Genomic DNA, 22,142 nt, shown 5'->3' on the forward strand with positions numbered 1-22,142 from the left:
CTCCTCCAGCCAGGACGCGCCAGGTCCGTGTGCCAGGCGCTCGCCTGTCTCCTCCCAGAAGCCGTCCTGACTGCCGACTGGAGGACCTCATGGAAGAAGTCTCCTCCCCGCGCCCCATGACCCTGCCTGTGACCCCTGGCCAGGGCCCTCTGAGCTCACAGGTTCCCGATTCACGGCCTCCGTCAGCCCGCGTGCCCACGGAAGGCTTGGTGGTCACGGCTGTGCTCAGCGAACACGTGTCACGTGAGTGACGGAGATGCAGAAGTGCCCAGGCCACAGCTTGATACTGGCTTGTGGGGTCAGGGCCCAGGCCGCCCCCTTCTGCCCACTGTGCCCCGGGGGCGCCCTGCTCCCTGCTGGGCTACCTGGCCTGGCTGCTGTGAGCTGTGGGGAGTGACAGGGAGGCTGGCCCTCCCTGCCACTGTCTCCTCCTCGTGCCAGTGTTCTGCACGACCCACCCATTGAGCGAGACGTCCAGAATCTGATTACGGGGTTCCCTGCGCCAAGAGGACTTGGCCAAGTGAGGGAAACCCACAGGGAGGCGTCAGCCTGTGGGATTCGGCTCGGGATGAAGTAAGTTTTGGGTTAAAATCAAGTCCCCCAAAGCGGCCATCCTGTTTGTCCATCTTCTGCTGCCTGAAATAAACTCTGTCAGCTTCCTCTGGGATGAAAGTTTTTCTTTCTTTTTTTGCACGCGATACAGTTAGTTCCTGCAGCATAAGAACTCCGTCAATGCGTAGCTAACAGCGCAGCACTCAGACCCACCGATGCCCTCCGTGTCTTACTGAGTCTCGCGCACGTGGTTTGGAAGGACCAGTGTCCCTCGGGTGATTCGAAACACATTGGAAGCGCAGAACTTGCATTTTTCTCTTAAGCACAATGGGAATTCCAGCCAATCTCACTCGTTTTATTTATAGCGCTTTATTTCCTGACAGGAAAAGTGCGCCTCTGCCTCCCCTCCCTCGTCTGGCTCCTCCCGCCAGTCTGGCAGAGCAGGGGGCGGGGCCAGCGCCCGAGGGGCTGGGCTTGGACTCCGGCACCAGGTACTCTGAGCGAATGGTGAGACCAGCAGGAGGAATTAGGTCATGCCTTCGAAGGAATGAATTAGCCGCCTTCCTCGCCCTGTGACTGACAGCGCTGCCGGGGGAGAGGAGTATATAAGGGGCCGCTGCTGCCGGGAAGGCAGAGGGAGGCACCGTCCGCAGTGCACCGGGACCGCCTCCTCCCCAGCTCAGCCGCACGCTGCCCAGCTCGCCTTGCAGCAGACGCCAGTCCTCCCATCTTCCAACGCACCAGGTAGGACTTCCTAGACTTCGCCCGGTCATTTCATTGCCCCGTGCTTTCCAGAACAGGCTCGGGACCCCTGAGAGAGAAGGGGACCTGCACCCTCCACCCACGCTGTGGCGGGGCGGGATTCTGCTAACCTGGGCTGCCAATGCTTCCTCACGTGGTGTTTTCCCTCCTAACCGGAGCAGCCGGCCAAGCGCCCATCTCGGCACCGTCCGCAGGGTCCTGCCGCCCCCACCGTTGGCGCTTGCCCGCTCGGACCGCTCTGTGGCGGTGGTGCGCGTGCCTGCCAGGAACCTGACAACTGCTGTGCTTCCAGCTCCCACCAGAAAGTCTCCTGGCTGACTTCTGCTGTTGAGGAGGCCCCGGGACAGGGCTGGAGGGCAGGCGGCAGTCAGGTGACCGGGAGCCCAAGTCTCCACAACAGGAACAGCCCGGGACGCGCCTCTGAAGGTGTCGGGCTGACTGGTGCTGAGAGAAGGGCTCCGACTGCCAGGGAATCCCGTTGTTCTTGAAGTGTTGGGGGTGATCTGCATATGAAAAGGGAGCTGGCATTGGTCTGGATGCCACTGAGGGGCAGTGCCCAGTCCCCAGAAACGGCCCCGTTCACGGGACACTGAGTGCCCCAGCGGCACAGAGGCGGATGGAGAGGTCTGGGCATAGCCACTTGCCACTGTGATGGCCCCCGTGACGGAAGCCCTGGATCGCCCTGCGCCCGGGGATCTGTGGGAACAGTGTAATCCTAAACACAGACCACGAGCGTGTGGAAGCCCGTGCAGCCACGGAACTGGGCTGATTCCATTGTCTGGTGGCCATGGCTGCCACGAGGCGTCCTGGTGGGGCTGGCTCTTCCCCGTCCGTGGTCTCCATTCCGGAGGCGCAGCCCTGGCGGAGGGCAGGGCCCTGCACTAGCCGGCTGATGGCTGGCGCTGGTCCTTGCGGCCGTCCTGCCATTATCAGAGGCGCGCTGGATCCTGGCGACAGTGAGCAGCCGGCGTCCGGGGCCGTGAACTCGCTTGTGATAGGACACGGCTTAGGAGGCTCCCTCTGGAGCGTGGCGAAGTCACGGGGCGGGGTGGGGGGGTGGGGCCTTGCGGATGCTGTGCACACGGGCTGCGATCCGGGAGCCACTGTGGGTGCTGCTCTCATGCACGCCTGGGGCCGGCTCCTGCCATGTAACCCTCTGAAAAACACCTCGAAGGCTGCGTGCCAGCGTCCGTGTCATCGCCCCGGTCGCCTCCGAGTGACCGAGGCGTGCACACAGTGCTTCCTGCTGCACTTCACGGGCAGGCGCGGGCTCCGCTTGTTTCTCAGAGCAGCCGACCAGTGGACATGCTTCCCACTCTACAGATGCGAACGCCGAGGCAGGGCGGTTACGTTGGCAGGGGTAGGGCTGTGTGCCAAGGCGGAGGCCCACCACGCTGCCTCCCGCCGGGTCATCCGGGAACACACCCGTACAGGAGCCGGTGGGGGGCACGGTGGGCAGGGCTCCGGCTTCCAGAGGGAGCCCAGGGTCTGCCCCACACCCCTCCTCTGGGAGCGTCTCCCCGTCCTGGAAGGTGGCGGTTTCACTTGGCGGGAGACTCCTAGGAGTCCTTTGACAACAAGAAGCTGTGGAGCAGAGGAGGAGGGAGGGCGGGTCTCAGGGCCAGCTCCCACCCAGAGCGGCTGAGGCGCCGGCGGGAGCCGTCAGCCCCGCGCTGGCTCAGGAGGTGGGGGCTGCCTGTGTCCAGGACAGTTCATCGCGGCCGGGCTTCTGTCCAGGGCTGCTGAGCCAGCATGAGCCCCTCGAAGGGAAACAGGCCTGCGGCCGGGACAGAGCGGGCAGGGCTGCTGTGCGGGCATCTGCCTGTGGGAGGGCGGCGCCGGCCCGTCTGTGCGCAGGAGAGCCCTTCTGTAGGACGGTTCGGGCAGCACCGCTTCTCCCCAGGTCCTCGCACAATCTGCCTGCCTGCGTCGCTGTCTCGGGCTGGATGGCTTCCTGGTCTAAGTGCTGGCTGCCTGCCTGTGAGCAGAGTGCCTCTGGACAAGCACTCTGCTCCGCCCGCCTCGCGTCTGTCAGATGGGCACAGTGACGGTGGGCACTACCACCTAGGACCTTCTGAGGACGAGATGGTATGGACACCTGTAACGTGGTCAGTGCAGCGTTTGCCCAGTGCGTACCAGCTGCAGGGGCAAGAAGCCTGTCTGAAAAGCAACATGCTCACCTAGCTTTTAGCCTCTCGCAGATCCGTCTCCGATCTCCACGTGCAGCTGTCTCCAAGCGTCCACGTGCGTGAGCGCCCGAATGGATGCTCAGAGCGGCGAGGATCCGTAACCGCCGTGTCTGTTCATTCCTAGGAGCCGCGCCGCGGACGCAGCATGCTCTGGGGGCTGGCCCTGCTGGCTCTGTGGGCATGGCAGGGTGCCCAGGACGTCCGAGGTGAGTGCGCAGGGCCCGGGCTCACGTGCAAAGGGAGGTGGCTGAGCCCAGGGCAGACCACGGAGCCAGCTCTGTGTTGGAATCTGCCGAACTCCGAGTAAAATCTGCACACAGGCTGCAGATACTCAGGAATGATTCAATTCAGGGAAAGCCAGGCATTAGGAAAAGGGCCCGGCTGCCTGCAGAGGCACTTCGGCCTTCTCCCCGCGGGCACGCCGCAGCACTGCGCCGTTCGGGGTTCTGCGCCGTCTGCCTGCTCTGCCTTCTCCCCACGGCCACACCGCAGCACTGCGCCGTTTGGGGTTCTGCGCCGTTCGGGTTCCACGCCCTCTGCCTGCCCTGCCTTCTCCCCGTGGCCACACTGCAGCACTGCGCTGTTCGGGTTCTGCGCTGTTCGGGGTTCTGCGCCGTCTGCCTGCCCTGCCTTCTCCCCGTGGCCACACTGCAGCACTGCGCTGTTCGGGGTTCTGCGCTGTTCGGGTTCTGCGCCGTCTGCCTGCCCTGCCTTCTCCCCGCGGGCACGCCGCAGCACTGCGCTGTTCGGGGTTCTGCGCCGTTCGGGTTCTGCGCCGCCTGCCTGCCCTGCCTTCTTCCTACTTCATACTCAGCTTGAATATTCTCCATGCGCTTATTTCCTTCCCACTTGATTTTTCATGCCTGTGTAGTATTCCGTCACAGACACACCCTCTGTGTTTAGTAAAATCGCCGTTGGTTGTTTATTTTCATTGCATTTATAAATGATAGCAGAAGGACTAACACCGTAAATAAATCTTTCCAACATTTGTGACTACAACCTTGGATGAGTTACAAAAATAGAGTTTGTGAGTCAAAGTTTTTAACCAATTATTTTAATTTCTGACAAATAATCTCAGTCGAGGTACAAGTCACACGTCATCGGTCCGCACCGCGCGCACTCTAATGTTTCCACTTGCCGAGTGCTGGAGGAAGACTCGTATTCTGCTCACGTGTTCTGCCCAGTGCACCGTTTTAATTGTTAAGGTTTTGTGCTCGCCGAGGTCTGGTAGTTCTTCTGCCAGTGATTCAGACGGCGACGGCGACCCTCTCAGGCTCAGGACCGACCCTGCCTGAGACCCCCCTCTCCCCGCTGTGCAGGGCGGGGTGGGGGCATGCCACTAAGGACAAGGGCTAACACGGTGTGTGACGTGGACAGGCTCGGGACGACCCTGCCTGAGACCCCTCCCGCTGTGCAGGGCGGGGGGGGGCATGTCACTAAGGACAAGGGCTAACACGGTGTGTGACGTGAACAGGCTTGGGACGACCCTGCCTGAGACCCCCCTCTCCCCGCTGTGCAGGGCTGGGGGGGGCATGTCACTAACAAGGCCTAACATGGTGTGTGACGTGGACAGGCTTGGGACCGACCCTGCCTGAGACCCCCCCTGCCCCTGCTGTGCAGGGCGGAGGGGGGGCATGTCACTAAGGACAAGGGCTAACACGGTGTGTGACGTGGAAAGTCTCCACAAGGCCCAGCTCGTCAGGGGCAGGGCTGAGTCCAGGGAGGCCGGGCGGCTCCTGGCTCTGGGGTCGGGCACGACGCAGACCGAGGGTGGAAGGGCATGGCTCGGTCTGACTTCACGCAGGAAGTCGGCCCTGGGCACAGGCAGTGGGCTGGGTCCCAGCACCCACAGAGGACACTGACCCTGCTGGACCACAGCTGTCCGGGGCCCACACGGGGTCGCGGCCCTGGGGGCGGGCAGTGCACCCGGGGTGGCCACAGCCTCCGGGCCACTGTGCACCGTCCTGGGAGGCCCGGCCCCGCCCGCGCTCCTCGGTGACCCTGCCCCGCCTGGGGTCCCTCTGCAGCCGCGGACCCGGACGAGGACACCTCCTTCGACCTCTTCAGCATCAGCAACATAAACCGGAAGACCATCGGCGCCAAGCAGTTCCGGGGGCCCGAGCCGGGCGCGCCCGCCTACCGCTTCGTGCGCTTTGACTACATCCCGCCCGTGAACGCGGCGGACCTGCTCCGCATCACGCGCAGCATGCGGCGCCGCGACGGCTTCTTCCTGACGGCGCAGCTCAAGCAGGACCGCAAGTCCCGCGGCACGCTGCTGGCCCTCGAGGGCCCCGGCGCCGCCCGGCAGTTCGAGGTCGTCTCCAACGGCCCGGCCGACACGCTGGACCTCACCTACTGGACGGACGGCGGCCAGCACGTGCTGTCCCTGGAGGACGTGGGCCTGGCCGACTCGCAGTGGAAGAACATCACGGTGCAGGTGGCCGGCGAGACCTTCGGCCTCTACGTGGGCTGCGACCTCATCGACAGCTTCGCGCTGGACGAGCCCTTCTACGAGCAGCTGACGGCCGACCGGAGCAGGATGTACGTGGCCAAGGGCGCCGCCCGCGAGAGCCACTTCCGGGTGCGTGCGGGCTCGCCCAGGGCGGGGCGTGGGTGGGGGGTCACTTCAGGGGGGGTTCATGAGTGGGGGGTCGCCTCAGGGTGGGGCGTGGGTGGGGGGGTTGCCTCAGGGTGGGGCGTGGGTGGGGGGGTCGCCTCAGGGTGGGGTATGGTTAGGGGGGTCGCCTCAGGGTGCAGGCGTGGGTAGGGGGGTCACCTCAGGCTGGGGCGTGGGTGGGGGGTTGCCTCAGGGTGCAGGCATGGGTGGGGTGGTCGCCTCAGGGTGGGTTCATGGGTGGGGGGGTCACCTCAGGGTGCAGGCGTAGGTAGGGGGGTCATTTCAGGGGGGGTTCATGAGTGGGGGCTCGCCCAGGGCGGGGCGTGGGTGGGGGAGTCATTTCAGGGGGGGTTCATGAGTGGGGGGTCGCCTCAGGGTGGGGCGTGGGTGGGGGGGTTGCCTCAGGGTGTGGGCGTGGGGGGGTCGCCTCAGGGTGCAGGTGCAGGCGTGGGTAGGGGGGTCGCCTCAGGGTGGGGCGTGGGTGGGGGGGTTGCCTCAGGGTGGGGTGTGGTTAGGGGGGTCACCTCAGGCTGGGGCGTGGGTGGGGGGTTGCCTCAGGGTGCGGGAATGGGTGCGGGGAATCACTTCAGGGTGCAGAGAGTCGCCACAGGGAGGGTGAGTGGGTCTCGCAGGGGCCACCTCAGGGTGTGTACGTGGGTCTGTGGGTCAGGGGGCCACCTCAGGGTGCGTACGTGGGCCTGGGGGAGCCGGTTCCGGGATGCATGCGGGCTGGCCTCCGCAGTGACCCGAGAACAGTGCAGACCGACAGACCAGTGGATCTCTGAACGTGCTCGCTGCATTGGAGCAGGGGCCTGGCCAGTACTCACACGCGTGTGCACACTACCATGTGAACAGCCACACACGTGCACAAACTGCACACGTGTGTTCACCATACCTTCACACATGCATGTGCACACACCACAGGAATAGTCACACGTGTGTACATGCACATGGCACATGACACACACCACATGAACACACGCTTGCACACACAGCATACCACACAAGTATAGTCACACAGTGACATCCAGATGTGCACAAAACACCACCAGATGCACTCACATGAACACCACACATACACACTCACACACCTCCGCAAACATTATACACACACACACAGAACTACGCATGCACAGTCACACCCTCACACATGCACACACACAAACACTACACATGTACTCATGGGCACCCGTGCACACAAAGATACACACGATACAGTCAAACCCCCACATGCACATGCAGACACCACGCATGTGCACACATGACACTCACCCCTTTCACATCCATGATTAGCGGCATGAGCTGCCACGGGTCTGCTCGCCTCCCAGCTAACGGCCGCTGAGGGGGACTGGGGCCCGTGTCTGATCACAGGCCTGGACCATTCAAATGTTTCTGGCCATGCAGACTCATTTTTTTAATTACATAATTTTTTAAAGATTTATTTATTTGAAAGTTAGAGAGAGAGAGAGAGAGAGATCTTCCATCTGATGGTTTGCTCCCCAACCGGCCACTGGTCAGGGCTGGGCCAGGAGCCAAGAGCTTCCTCTGGGTTTCCCACGTACGTGGCAGGGGGCCAAGCACTCGGGCCATCTTCAGCTGCTTTCTCAGGCCACAGCAGGGAGCTGGACTGGACTGGAGCAGCCTGGATGTTAACTGGCACTCACGTGGGATGCCGGCATCGCAGATGGTTTACCCGAGAGGATGTGCCAAAGCGCTGGCCCTCTTTCTGTATTATAGACGAAACTTTTCCTGAATCTTGCGTTACCAGTGTGATGACAGGAGAGCAAATGACCTTTTCTAAGGAAAGAACTTTTTCAAAAAGATTTATTTATTTTCGTGAAAGGCAGAGGGAGGGGGGCGAGGGAGATAGCTTCCGTCTGCGGGTTCACCACCCAACTGGCAGCGACTGTTGGGGCTGGGCCGGGCTGGAGCCAGGAACCAGGAGCCAGGAATTCCCTCCAGCTCTCCCACAGAGGTGGCAGGGGCCCCAGTGCTTCCCAGGCACGTTGGCTGGGAGCGGGGTTGGGATCAGAGCAGCTGGGACCGGAGCCGGCTCTTGGATAGGGGATGCCAGTGTTGCAAGTGGCAGCCCAACCCACCGCGCCACACTGCCAGGCCCAGGGGAGAGCAGGTTCCTGTCCGTCGGAGTGGCAGTGTTTAGAGAAGGAGCGTCCGAGTCTGGCTTGTGGCCCGGACTCCCCCTGACCCAATGGCCCAGTGCGCCATTTTCCCATTTCCTGATGGTGCGGACGCATTCAGTAAAAACCATTGCAGATTTGGATCTTTCCCAGGCTGGTGCTGCGGGCTCTGATCCTCTCGTGCTGCTGGCCAGCAGCAGTGAGCACAGCTCCGTCAGCCCTGGGGTCCCAAGGGCAACGGGCGCTCGGAGGCGGCTGTGGCCGAGCAGCGACGTCTGGGGGGCAGGTGGACTGAACGCATTTTCAACTGAGCGCGTTCTCAACCTGGGTCCACCTCACGAGGAGGCAGGGAGCTCAACGCTGCTCTTTCAAATGTGCGGGTATTCGTGGAAAGTAATGTGCGCGTAAATTCAGTTATCTGCATAAAAGGCCTCAAGATGTACGATGGCTTCTTGAATTAATTTATATTTTTATGTTAGGAAATCACAGGAAATAAGTCATATTTATTCTGGAATATTTTAGTAAGCTCTCAAGGAAATCTGCATGTTCAGTGTCTGCACAGAGGTGGTCACTAGCACACACACTTGTTACACACACACATTCACACACACACCTTGTTACATCCTTGTTACACACACACACACGCACACACACACACCCCTGTTGTCAGGACTCCACCGTAGAGTGCCGAGCACTGTGGAACGGCAGGTGCTCGGAGAGACGGGAGCCCGTGTCTCTGATGGGTCCTTTAGCCGGATGCAGGACCGCCAGCCACCGAGAGCCCCTGAGCAGGAGTGCCTCAGAAGACAGAACGCACCACCTGGCTCCTGGGGCCACGCTCACCCTCTCCACGTAGCACTGTCTGCTCCTACTGGTGGACTTCTCGTGTTAAACCCCGTTCTCAAGACAGGCCCGAAAGCAAGGCCTTAGCAGCCGTGTGGCCTGGAAAACTCCTCATGAAGACCCTGCCAGCTGCGCATCGGAGGAAAGCGGTGGCCACTTGAAGAGTCTATGTCCTGTTGTCCAGCTGTCGCTCAGCTTACCGCAAGCGTGTGCCGTCTGCCTGCTGCCTCATTTCTCTCGTTGTCTGTGTTCACAGGGCCTGCTTCAGAACATGCACTTGGTTTTTGAGAATTCTGTGGAAGATGTTCTGAGCAAGAAGGGCTGCCAGCACGGCCGCGGAGGTAGGTGCCTGGCCGAGCCTTCCGTCCTCTGGCTGGATGGGTGCCCACTGCCATGTGCGTGCACTGGGGGTGTGTGCTGGGGGAGTGCGCACTCATGGCGGCAAGCCTGTGTGTGTGGGTGTGTGTATCTGTGTGTGTGTGTGCTAGTGGGGATTTAAGTAAAATATTTGAATGAAGTCTCAGTATTGTCTTGGAGAGTTAACTGGTCAACGTAGCCATGTTAACACCTAAAAATGAATAATTATTGAAGGAAGGATTGATCTTGAATAGATTTTAATAATCACAAAATCCATTTCCCAAACCACCAGCTTAAGTGGCTGGCATTTTACTATTATTTTAGTACAGGGGTGCGTGAAGACTGTCCGTGGGTGGTAATATCCTGGGTGTTCATGGGAGGTCACCGCAGGTGTTTACACTATGCCCAGTTGTTGACAAAGTCGTGATATAAAACCCACCACTGTACAGTTGACACTGTTGGTTAGAAGTTGAACTGCTGCTACTTTCACCCAAGTTTGCCAGCGTTATCTCAAACACTGATTTGTGAAGGTCACCCTGCCAGGCCCTCGGATGCAGATTTCACTGAAGGTTCGATGGGCACCGCCCTCTATCAGGCGTCTGAGGCTGAGGGGCGGACGTTCGTCCCCCGGGGAGCACACGCAGGCCACGCAGCCTGGTCTGAGTGTCTCTAAGGCACGGTCTTGACCTGCCGCGTGGCTCACATGTGACTGGTTTTTCTTCCACTAAGGCCAAGTCCTCACTTCAGTTCTAAATCATGACAAACAAGCTCTTTATGTATCAACGTGCTGGGAACGTGCAAGACTTGCTGTCTGCTGCAGGGAGGCCAGCTGCTCTGCCCCTGACCTGGGCTCTGTAACCTGGCCCGCAGCCCCCAGTCCAGCGCCCAGCAGCCTGGCCCGCAGCCCCCAGTCCAGCACCCAGTGGCCTGGCCTGCAGCCACCAGTCCCAGCGCCCAGCGGCCTGGCCCGCAGCTCCCAGTCTCGGCACCCAGCGGCCTGGCCCGCAGCCCCCGGTCCCAGCACCCAGCGGCCTGGCCCGCAGCCCCCAGTCCAGCACCCAGCGGCCTGGCCCGCGGCCCCCGGTCCTGGCACCCAGCTGCCTGGCCCGCAGCCCCCAGTCCCAGCACCCTGTGAGCGGGAAGCTGAGTAGTGTTCTTGCCGCCCTGACCCTGACTCTGGCAGGAGGCTCTGGACTGCGGGGCCCACCATCCTGCTGTGGGCCCACTGAAGCACAGAGCAGGACAGGGAATGAGAACCATGGTTTGGGGTGGGCCGTGGAGCACGGAGAGACATTTTCATGTCTCATATCACGCACACCCTCAGTTCTCAACTCCTCTGGGCCACAGTGGCTACGGCTCAGATCAGAGCCCCTCCTGCCTGCTGTGTGCCACACAGGTGGGCGGGGCAAACCCAAGGCGCAACCGTCCCAGCAAGTGCGGCTTCTCCCAGGAAATGGTGCAGGTAATAAACTCTGGAGCCATTAGACCCAAACATTGAAAAATTCTTGGAAGCTCTTAGTCCTTCTTAGAAAAAATCACTTAAGAAACCGACTTCCATAGAAATCTGAGTGTGTTCTGTCAAGATAGCAAGTAGTGGTGGATTTACATACAGGTGTGTACGCACGGGGGCTCACCAGCAGGTGTGGAAGTCTGTTCTCCCTGCATGGGTGGGGTGGATTTACATGCGTTTCTCTACACAGAGGGTCAGCTAGGGGTTGGCCGTTTGGAGCACAGGGGACTGCGGGGTCTCTGTGGACCACGATTTCCCTCAGGGAACCTGGGACCTGGATGTGTGGTCTGCAGCTCTTGGCACGCACTGTGTCGGGGAGGCCGGGCTCTGAGACCGACCTCTGCCCCAGATCCATGTGCGGGTCCTTGCCACACCCACTGCGTTGTGCACCACGGCCTGTGAGCCCGGGCTTCGGCAGTCTCCAGCATTTGCAGGCCAGTAGAAGGCTGAGGCCCTCAGAGGCCAACACCAGGCAGGGCTGTGGCCTCTCTCGGGAATTATTTGTTACTTTAGGCACAAGGCCAGCTGCTGTAATCCAGAACAAGAAGCCACAAAAGACGGTGCTTATGAGTCCAAGAAAGGGATACGTGAAGAGCCAGCAGCATAGATAGGGCTGCGTGGTTGCAGGGTGGGCTCGGGGGGAGGCTGAGGTCGGGCAGGGCCAGGACTGCGGGGGTTCTTGCCGCCGTGCAGTCCGAGTCCGAGGCAAGAGGAGAGGCCCGGCTGCAGCGCCGCGAGGGCCCAGGTCTCCGCGCACTTGGCTTTGGTTTTGTCGCCAAGGTAACCCCCTGGCCTGCCCGTGGGCTGTTTGCGGATGCTGAAGACTTAGCTGTGGAGCGAAGTGGCATCTGCATTTCAGGGGGGCTGCTAGTTGGCGGCGGCTGTCGCCAGCTCTGCCGTCCCCGCTGTAACTACACCAAGCCCCTGCGGCCCCCCGGGGCTCCAGCCTCACGCCCAGGCCCGGCTCACGGCTCACTGGGGCGTGGTCCCGATGGCACGGCAGCCTCGCCCTCACCGTGCCCACTGTGCCTCCCTTCAGCTGAAATCAATGCCATCAGCGAGTACACGGAGACGCTGCACCTGAGCCCTCACCTCAGCGCGGAGCACACGGGCCAGAGCCTGCAGCCGCAGCCGGAGGTGTGCGAGCACTCCTGCGCCGAGCTGGGCAACATGATCAGCGAGCTCTCCGGGCTGCACCTCCTCGTGGACCAGCTCAGCGAGAACCTGAGGAGAGTGGTGGGTGCCGGGGGTGGAGGTGGCCTCCTCCCCGCCGGGGGCTGGGCCTTTGGACGCCCGGACACTGGTGGGAATACGTGAACTCCACTTAAATCCAGCGGTAGCAGGCGGAGTCGGTGGCAGGCTCCCCCCGGACGTTTGACTGATGTGTAGTTTTGTTGGAGGGAGGCTGGATGGACATCGGGGCGTATTTTGCGTAAAGACAGTCATGGGGTTTGCGTTCTGCCAAATGCACCCCTAGTTTTGGGCGCGTTGTCTCCCCAGGGAACTGCAGTACCTGCAGAGGGAGAGACAGCTCACAGGGGAGAGTCTGTCCCAAAAGTGGCTCACCCAGGAGTGCCGGCGACAGACCCCAGAGGGAGGTGCTTCTGGGGCCGAGTGCCGCACAGGTGGAGAACAGCCGGTCTTCGAAGACGAGGGATCGGGGGTTCACGTCTTCTCAGCAGGCTCAGAGGTGCTAAGGCGCCTTGGAGCCGCCCTTAAAGCTTAGCGAAGGGAACCGCGAGGGAGGAGGGTCTCTCCCGGGCTGCCCGCCGCGTCCACTGGCTGAGCTGAGGCACGGTGAGAAGTGAGTGGACCTCGTGCCTGGAGGGTGCCAGGCGGGGGAGGGCGGGGCGAAGGTTCAGACTCCGTGGTCCGCTTCCTGCAGGCTGCTGCAGAGAGAGCCGTTGTTAGAGAGAGAGGGGTGCTGGGAGGGTGGGGGCCCCTGCTTCCGTGGCCACGTTGAAGGGGGCCCTCAGCCTCATCTGATCCTGGTCCAGATGTGAGGGGGGTGATACAGTCTCCTTCCCTTTGGAGGTAGAGGGGGCAGGCCCCCAGGTGCCCGCTACCCCATGGCGCTGTCTCCAGACACTCACGGATGGGGTAGTGGGCTGCTCCCCCTCGATGGCATGGATGGAAGCCAGGCTGCTGTCCTCTGACTTCCTGTAGGGCACCTTGGGGAGGAGCCACCCACACTGGGGTCTGTCGCCGCACTCCTGGGTGAGCCACTTTTGGGACAGACTCTCCCCTGTGAGCTGTCTCCCCCGGGCAGGCCAGGGCTGGTCCCACCTGTCAGGAGATGCGGAGCCTCGGCCTGGGCGGCTCGGGAGGAGCTCAGGTACAACTGGACGGTTCCTACCCTGAGCGCAGCTCTCAGACGGGGCCAGGCAGCGTGGAGTCCAAGCGCAGGACATGGGCTGGCGCGCAAGCATCGGGCTGTGTGCTTCGCTCTGTGCACCAGGGGGTCAGCCTTGTCTGGCAGGTGCCTAAGAGGTCCTAGTTAGCAGTAGCCCCTGGGGAGAAGGCCACTCCGGGAAGATCATAGAACAGGGCAGGCAACACACACACACACGCACACACGCACACACGCAGGACATTGGGTGCACTTTTTATTTATGTCTTTTTGTTAAACCTTTGTGTCTTTTTCCTCCAACGTACAACCCCCAGACAGCAATAATTGTGCCTGCCTTTGTCGTGGCCGTTGGATGCTCGGACCAGTGCCTGTCACAGGCAGTGAGTGGGTGATGAGTTCACGCGTTGCCCTTTGTTCTTGGCTGCCGTAGACGGTGGCCTGCCACCCACACCCGCCTTCCCACCACTGTCCAGCACAAGCGGCCTCGACTTCGTCCTGGGGGCCCAGTGGCCTCAGGGTTGGGCTGTGGCACAGGCGCTTAGGGTCTGCGTCACCAGCAGCTGGCGAGCGAGCAGAGACTCGTGGTCAGTGTGTGGACTGTGGCCGTGGATCGAGCTGCACACACACCCAGCGGTTCTCCACCATCCCGAAGCAGAGAGGAAGGGCACACAGGGGTCTCTGCTGTCCGATTCGGCCCCTCGTTGGTCGGGGGAGTGAGCACTGCAAGTGCTGAACCCTCTCCCGTACTTACGGGGCTGCTTGATTTTCCAGTCCAGCGATAACCAGTTTCTGCTGGAGCTCATCGGGGTTCCCCCGAAGACGAGGAATGTGTCCGGTTGCTGGCAGGAGGACCGGATGTTTGCCGAGAACGAAACCTGGGTGGTGGACAGCTGCACCACCTGCACCTGCAAGGTGAGGCCCAGGTGGCAGCACGCAGGTGCCCAGCATGGCAGTGTTTGTGGGCAATGGGAGGTGTGAGAGCCAGGGCCACGGCAGCGCAGCAGCCACAGGTGTGGCTGGAGGTGGTCAGTGATGGGGCCGCCGTGGCCGGGTGGGCAGAGGCAGCTGGGTGGAGCTGGAGGTTTTGCTCAGGTGTGGCTGAGCTCCATTTAGACGGAGCCTTGAGACCTGGCAGGGACACAGGGAAACACGTGGCACCTCTAGCTCCCTCTTGCTGGCTGGGACTCAGTGTCTGGGACGGTGTCGGATGTCCACCTCCGGTCGTTTCTCCTGTCCAACCTCAGGATTCCAGCTGCACCCTGGAGCCCTGTTCGTGCTCAGCTCTGAGACCAGGGAGAGCGAGCAGTGACTACGCTCAGGCGTCTGGGTCTGGCTGTAGCCTTTCTGCTGTCCCTGTTCCCTCAGTGCGGAGTCATTGCGCCAGCGCCTGTCCCTGCTGCATGACTGGGTGCTACATGGGTGCTTTTCTTCCCCTGCAGAAATTTAAAACCGTTTGCCACCAGATCACCTGTTCACCTGCCACGTGCGCCAACCCGTCCATTGTGGAAGGCGAGTGCTGCCCTTCCTGCTCCCACGGTGAGTGCCGCCCGCCGGCCCTGGGTCGCGCGGACTTCACCTGTTGGTGGACTCACTAGTGCACTTGCAGCAGAGAAGGATGAGGCTGAGGCTGGGAGGAAGACAGGAGACAGGGCCTCGGGACCCTGGTCATCGCCCGCAGACCCGCGAGCGGGAGGGAGCTGCAGGTCCTTCCCTGTCTGGGCTCAGATGCGGAAGCTGGGCCAGTGGTCACCTCGGGAGGGGAGAGCCCGCGTCTCCAGCCCAGAGCGAGGCCCTGGGTGAGCCCGGGCCTGAGTCAGGGCAGACCTTGGGCCTGAGTCCGTGGGCAGACAAGCAGGGTCCCTGTGGGAGCGTCACTTGTACCCCTGGACAAGAAAGTGGACAGCACAGCAGCTGGCCAGTGGCCACTCTGGGAAACAGGGGTGCACAGGGGTGGCAGGAAGCACGTCTCGGGGGCTGTGACCCACAGGGTCACAGGGTGCATCCCTAGGGTCCTGCAGATGGCGCAGCGGGCACCCAGGCCTTCCTCGGGGTCTCTGCTTCCTTGTGGGCCTCCGTTCTGCTGCCTTGGCCCAGCCCATCCGACCCCGCTGCAGCGGTTCCCCTCATGCCAGTGACATGGGGCTGATGTGGCCTCTGTGCTGGGAGCTTCCAAAGTCACCGTCGTCTAGCCACGCAGTCTGGCCACCCCTGCGCCATCCGCTCCCCCCCACCCCGCAGTCCCAGCAGGGCTGGGTGCCCGGCTTCGCTCCCACACTGCCCGTCTCTCACCCCGGTGTAGGAGCCTTGCAGCTGCTGGTGCCACGGCTGGCCGCCACTCCTGTGCCGCTGTCAGCTGTGTTCTCAGCCTCCTCCTCCCATTTCCAGCCTGGCCCGGACTTTGCTGGGCCTGGCAGGGTGGCCTGGGCCGGGGGCGCCTTCCTTGTGCCCTGGCCCCTGGGTGTGGACAGAGAATGGGCTGGGCAGGAGCCCTGGCCCGGCCCCCTCCATGGTTCTGAGCGAGACGTGAGTGTTCGGAGTTTCAGGTTCAGTGTCTGTGAGATGCAGAAAGAGCGCCCCTCCCACACGGAGTCAGTCCTGATGGGGGGACACGGTGCCCTCTGTGTGGCTGGGCCTCACAGGTGTGCGCAGGGCATGCCAGCACCCAGCACAGACGCCACACAGGGAAAAGTGGAATCAAAGTTTATTTGGTGCAAGGAAGTTTTGAAATCCACATGGGTTTTCTCATGCGATGTATTGGGTGTGGTTTGGGAGCCCCTCGTGTGGTAACCTAAGGGGGTTGTGTGGCCATGTTGAGAGCAGAAGAGCGCTGAGCCGGGCCTGCGGGACCCGGGACCGCCATGTTGTCCCGCTCCTCGCCGGGGCGGCCCAGGCTCCTGAGTGGTTGCGGTCCTGCCACGCGGCCCGGGTGTGTTCTGAAGCACCCGTGGGTGGGGGTGCCTGATGCCATCACGTGTGCCTCCTTTGCCAGCAGCAGACGGCGAGGAGGGCTGGTCCCCGTGGGCAGAGTGGACGGAGTGCTCGGTCACTTGTGGCTCCGGGACCCAGCAGAGGGGCCGCTCGTGCGACGTCACCAGCAACACCTGCTTGGGGCCGTCCATCCAGACGCGGGCCTGCAGCCTGAGCAAGTGTGACGCCCGCGGTGAGTGCCGGCCGCGCGGTGCCTGCATGTGTGTGTGTATGCGCATGTGTTTGTGCATGTGTGTGCTTGTGGTCATGTGTGTACATGTGTGTTCACAGTTCATATTGCGTGTGTTCATGTGTGCATGTGTGTTCATGCGTGCATGTGTGTTCGTGTGTGTGTGCATTTGTGTGCATGCGTGTGGGGGGGTGGCCAGGCATTGCTGGGGCCGCTGGGTGTGGGACGGCGGCCGCGGCCCTGTGCGAGGATGTGTGTCCCCCGGCCGCACAGCTGCGGACTCTGATCTCTGTGCTTCTGCTGTAGTCCGGCAGGACGGCGGCTGGAGCCACTGGTCGCCCTGGTCTTCTTGCTCCGTGACCTGTGGAGTCGGCAACATCACACGCATCCGTCTCTGTAACTCCCCGGTGCCCCAGATGGGGGGCAAGAGCTGCAAAGGGAGCGGCCGCGAGACCAAGGCCTGCGAGGGCGCCCCATGCCCGAGTGAGTGGGTGACACCGGGTCCTGGGGCACAGACAGCATGGGGGTGGCAGCTGGGCTGGCTCCGGGCCCCTCAACGCAGGGTCTGTGCAGCACAGCGGGGAGCCGAGGGCTAGGACCTCCCTCGGCCATGATTCTGGCTCCCCAGGGGCACAGACATCGCTGCTGAGCTGCCTTCCCTGGCCCCGAGTGCACTGACCCCACACTGCGAAGGTCACTTTCCCATACAATTCAGAGAGAGGCTGTCCCCGCAGGCAGCCCCGTGTACAGCTCTGGGCCTCTGGGGTCCAAGGTCACCGGGACACACGAGCGCTCAGGAATGCTCAGGGCACGTCGGCGCCACTCTGTGCTCCTAGGAGCTCAGCAGCCCGGCCGCACCCTCGTCTCCTTGGCTGCGTCAGAGTGGGGGAACCGAGTCTCCCTCACCTTGCACGTCCCTGTGAGCATCGGTGCAGAGGGGTTCGAGCCCAGACCCACCCCTGAGCCCCACTCTCTGGCTCTGCCTGCAGTCGACGGCCGCTGGAGTCCCTGGTCCCCGTGGTCGGCCTGCACCGTCACCTGTGCCGGGGGAATCCGGGAGCGCACACGGGTCTGCAACAGCCCAGAGCCCCAGCACGGCGGGAAGGCGTGCGTGGGGGACGTGAAGGAGCGCCAGATGTGCAACAAGAGGAGCTGCCCCGTAGGTGGGTCCGCGGGGGCGTGGGGTGCGCAGGGGCGACGCTGCACGGACAGCTAAGACAGGGAAAAGCAGGTCTGTGTGCAAGGCAGAGGACCTGTGCGTGACCTCCAGAAAAGACACGGCACAGTGTGGGTGCCGTGAGCGGAGCGTGCCCTGCGGTGTCCCCGAGGTGCCCCAGTGACGGCGAGCGGCAGGGCGTCGCTCAGGCCGGCCTCACCGGGCTTGCTCTGCTCCGCAGACGGCTGTCTGTCCAACCCCTGCTTCCCCGGAGCCGAGTGTAGCAGCTTCCCTGACGGGTCCTGGTCCTGCGGCGCCTGCCCCGTGGGCTACCTGGGCAACGGCACCTACTGCGAGGACCTGGACGAGGTGCGTTTCCCCCAGCCCCCGGCCAGGGCCGCCCCGGAGCCAGTGGAGCGGGGTTCACGCGTCCGTGTCCTCTGCTTGCCCTGCAGTGTGCCGTGGTCACAGACGTCTGCTTCTCGACCAGCAAGACGGCCCGCTGCATCAACACACAGCCCGGCTTCCACTGCCTGCCCTGCCCGCCGCGCTACAAGGGGAGCCAGCCCTCCGGGGTGGGCCTGGAGGCAGCCAGGGCCGAGAAGCAGGTAGCCAGGGCCGCCCTCCCCTGAGCACTGCTGGAGGGGTGGGTGCAGGACCCAAGCACTTGGCCATCTTCCAGGGCTTTCCGAGGCCGTTGGCAAGGAGCTGGGTGGGAAGTGGAGCAGCCAGGAGCTGGCACCGTGGGCGGCTGCTTTACCCATCAGGCCCCAGCGCCGGCCCCGTTTCCTGGCTCTTGCCTGTGGCTGCCGTCACCCCTGCCTCTCTCAGGGCAGGATGTGTGCAGCCCCGGGCCGCTGGGGTGCCTGCTGTCAGCGCCTCCTTCCTGGGCTCCCTGTGTTGGTGACCGCACGGCCCTTCGGCCCCTAGGTATGCGAGCCAGAAAACCCGTGCAAGGACAAGACCCACAGCTGCCACAAGCAGGCGGAGTGCATCTACCTGGGCCACTTCAGTGACCCCATGTACAAGTGTGAGTGCCAGACGGGCTACGCCGGCGACGGGCTCATCTGCGGCGAGGACTCGGACCTGGACGGCTGGCCCAACAGCAACCTGGTCTGTGCCACCAATGCCACCTACCACTGCCTCAAGGTGAGGGGTCCCGCTGGCTGCGGGGTGTGGCTGGGGGCTTTGCCCACGGGTGGCCAGCCTAGCTGGGGCGTGGCGTGCTGCTCTACGTAGTGAGAAAAGACTGGTAGTGCCGCTCCTCCCGCGCGCCACGTGGGTTTTCTGTTTTGAGAGAGTCACATGCTGCAGCCACACGGTTGGCCTGCATGCGTGGGGCTGGAGGAGCGTGAGGCGGCTCAGGGCTGCGCACAGCCTGAGCACTGCTCCCTGGTCTTCCTTCAGTCCCAGGGATCCTCGTCAGAGAGTAGCTGCCCTCCCGTGTGCTCGCTCCTGGGAGCTGGGAGGCAGCCATACACCGTGACTGACGGGGCACAGAGAGGCCTGGCATGGGTGGGGGGAGGCCGGGCGGTGGCTCGAGGCAGCTGTACCCTTGGCTCCCAGGTGTGCAGGGGCTGGGATGTCACAGGCGGCTTGGGTCGGTCCGTGGTGGCTTCCGAACACCTAGCTGATTCCTTCTCCCTGGGCCCAGCCGTGTGGCAGGGTCAGGCATCCAGCGAGCCACAGGGTCCACGGAGACCTCCAAAGGCTCCCGAGAAACGGAGGTGAAAATAAGTCACTTCCGGTGCAAAGCTTTCTTGACTCACACAGACGAAGGGTCTTCAAAATGTGCTAGAGACGTGTGTTCTGAGAAGGCTACGCGGTGATCGCTTCTCGCACGAATAGAAGCTTACCTTCTAGTTCCACTTTCCTATGGACTTCAACACGTTATTCGAAAGAGAGAGAGTAGACAGAGAGACCCTGTATCTGGTAGGTCACTCCCTACGTGGCCATAACGAACTCCATCGGGTCTCCCACGTGCTGGAGCCACGGCCCCCTGCCCCGGAGCGTGTGTGCCACAGGGGCTGGGGCGCTCACCCAGGCCGTCCCTACGGGGTGTGGAAGCCCTAGGCGGCGCCTGCGTCTGCCACAGTGGCCTTGGAACTGCTTCCTGCAGCTGTGCAGCTGTGAACAGTGGCCCAGGGACGGGGACAACAGGGCCGTGTCCCCCCGGAGTCCCCGGGGACAGATGCGCACGGTCAGGGCACCCGCAGGGCTGAATGCCCCGGAGCCTCTTCCCCTCCTCAGGGCTCCAGGGGTGCTGGGCTCCTGCCCCCGGGCTGCGTCCCTCCAATCTGCCTCCCTCCGCCCCATCCCCCCAGTGGGGTTCTGTCTCCACACACCCTCTGCCCTCGCACACGGCCCCTGTGGTTGTGGGAGAGGCCTCCCTTGAACACCCTGCACTCGGCCAGTCTGGCCAGGGTGTGAACATGATCTGGGCACCGTCACTCAGCCGCTGCACGGGAGCCACCTGAAGGTTCAGTGCGGGTCTGTGTCTTAGTAACTTCACCTGTTTCATTCTTACTCATCCTTGCGAATTCTGACTACCAAAGGTTTAGTTTTAAAAAGGACTGAGGTATTTGAAAGGCAAAGTGACAGAGAGAGAGAGAGAGAGAGGGAGAGTGAGCAAGCGAGCGAGTTTCCACCTGCTGGTTCACTCCCTGAACGGCTGCAATGGCTGGGCCAGGGGTGGGCCAGGGGCCTGGCGTTCCAGCCGAGTCTCCTGTGTGCTTCTGCGGCGTTCCTGGGGGCGCTGGCAGGGAGCTGGATCGGAAGTGGAGCAGCCAGGCCCGGAGCTGCTGCTCCTGTCGGATGCGGGGTCGCCGCAGCGCCGGCCCCCGGGGTTAATGTTAATTTCTGCTTTCAATGCCTCTTGACTGAAGACAGCACATGTTGTCTGTGAGGAAAATTAGCATGCATTCAAGTAAGCGAGGCGGAGGTTCCAGCCCACGGCCTCCCCGGCCACCGGCCCGCCCCGCTCGCGGGTGAGTCAGCGCTGCTGTGTCCCAATTTCCGTTTTCATTTTCATGGGATTTCAGATAGGAACTTAATAACTTCAAAAATGCCACATCGTCATCCCCTGATTTCATCTCTGTACACAAGGCGACTTCAAAGCACTCATGGAAAAATTGAATAAAAAAATGTTTTGGTGCAAAAAACGTTTGAAGCGCATGCATGGTTTTCTCATAACACCTGTTTCCATGATGCTTTTGCAGTCCCTGTGCACACAGAGGATTTAAAGGGTTAGAAGTGAGATGGACAGGGGCCCCTCCCCCACTCACTCCTGTCCCCCCTGGGTGCAGGCAAGTCCCAGGCAGCCCATGCCCTCCTGTCCCCCTGTCCCCTATCCCCCATCCCCTGTCCCCTGTCCCCCGTCCCCTGTCTCCCTGTCCCCTCCCCCATCCTCCTGTCCCCCGTCCCCCTGTCCCCCATCCCCTCCCCCATCTTCCTGTCCTCTTGTCCCATGTCCCCTGTCCTCCTGTCCCCCGTCCCCCTCTCCCCGTGTCCCCTTTCCCTCTCTCCTTCTCTCCCCCTCTCCCCGTGTCCCCCTGTCCCCGTCCTCCTGCCCTCCTGTCCCCCTCTCCCCCTGTGCCCTGTCCTCCTGTCCTCCTGTCCCCCCTCCCCCTGTCCCCCATCCCCCTGTCCCCCTGTCCTCCTGCCCTCCTGTCCCCCTCTCCCCCTGTCCCCTGTCCTGTTGCTTGTCCTTCCGTCCCCTGTCCCCCACCCTCCTGTCCCTCTCTCCCCCTGTGCCCTGTCCTCCTGTCCCCCGTCCCCCTCTCCCCCTGTCCCCCTGTCCCCCTGCCCTCCTGTCCCCCTCTCCCCTGCCTCTGCTCTCTCTGCAGCCTTCTGCACCAGCTTGTCCACCCCCTGGCACTGTGATTCTGATTCGGGGCGGGGGGGCTCAGGAGGAGCCGCGCTGGGGACTCCGTAACGCGTGTGCTCTGTGCCCAGCTCCCTGGGGCTGTTGGGTCGGCTCTGCCCAGGAGAGTCGGCGTGTCTGGATGGCAGCACGGCGACTTCCCCAGTCCTGGGCGGGACTTTCCCAGTCCTGGGCGGGACTTCCTTCCAGCGAGACCCAGAGATTCCAGCCCTTAGGTTCCTGGCAGATGGCAGGCCCCCTGCCTTGACAGGCCTCACAACCCTCCTGGGGCCAGGTTCAGGCTGCCCTCTGGGCCTCTGGCTGCCTCTGCTGAGGCCTGGGAGAGGCAGCGCCCGGAGGCTCCCGGTCTGCTCTCACTGTCCCGCACGGCCCCACTGCGCCAGCTTCCCAGGATCCGGGTCCAGCAGCTTCCTTGCTCCTGGCTCAAGAGCAGCAGGACCTAATCTGGGCCAGGACTGAGGGGAAAGTGCACGCCTCTGGCTGAGCAGTCATGGCCTCTCGTGCTTCTGCCCTCCATCAGGGACACGTGTCTGACATGCGGTGCTCAGCCTCTCAGGGTCTGCCCTCCGTCAGGGACACGTGTCTGACGTGTGTGTGCTCAGTCTCTCAGGTCTGCCTCCCCTTGGGG

At 62.6% G+C, this 22,142-nt stretch overlaps 1 protein-coding gene across 2 annotated transcripts in view; it reads left to right on the plus strand.

Moving 5' to 3' along the window:
- The first annotated feature begins 1,019 nt into the window (after positions 1 to 1,019).
- The window catches only part of THBS2 (thrombospondin 2), a 31,674-nt gene continuing 10,551 nt past the window's right edge, over positions 1,020 to 22,142 (plus strand). Inside the window, exons 1-13 of one of the 2 annotated variants that reach the window (XM_051839289.2) lie at positions 1,020 to 1,296; positions 3,628 to 3,709; positions 5,531 to 6,084; positions 9,358 to 9,442; positions 12,008 to 12,204; positions 14,090 to 14,230; positions 14,758 to 14,854; positions 16,311 to 16,478; positions 16,782 to 16,958; positions 17,465 to 17,638; positions 17,873 to 18,000; positions 18,087 to 18,239; positions 18,562 to 18,780. In XM_051839289.2, the coding sequence (XP_051695249.1) occupies positions 3,649 to 3,709; positions 5,531 to 6,084; positions 9,358 to 9,442; positions 12,008 to 12,204; positions 14,090 to 14,230; positions 14,758 to 14,854; positions 16,311 to 16,478; positions 16,782 to 16,958; positions 17,465 to 17,638; positions 17,873 to 18,000; positions 18,087 to 18,239; positions 18,562 to 18,780 (2,154 nt within the window). In that variant the 5' untranslated portion in view covers positions 1,020 to 1,296; positions 3,628 to 3,648. Of the gene's footprint in view, positions 1,297 to 3,627; positions 3,710 to 5,530; positions 6,085 to 9,357; positions 9,443 to 12,007; positions 12,205 to 14,089; positions 14,231 to 14,757; positions 14,855 to 16,307; positions 16,479 to 16,781; positions 16,959 to 17,464; positions 17,639 to 17,872; positions 18,001 to 18,086; positions 18,240 to 18,561; positions 18,781 to 22,142 lie in introns of both variants that reach the window. The other variant, XM_051839288.2, reaches the window with a different exon arrangement.

This window comes from Oryctolagus cuniculus, chromosome 5 (genome assembly GCF_051225735.1).
Source record: "Oryctolagus cuniculus isolate XC-2025 breed Fujian yellow rabbit chromosome 5, ASM5122573v1, whole genome shotgun sequence".
Classification (NCBI taxonomy): Eukaryota; Metazoa; Chordata; class Mammalia; order Lagomorpha; family Leporidae; genus Oryctolagus; species Oryctolagus cuniculus.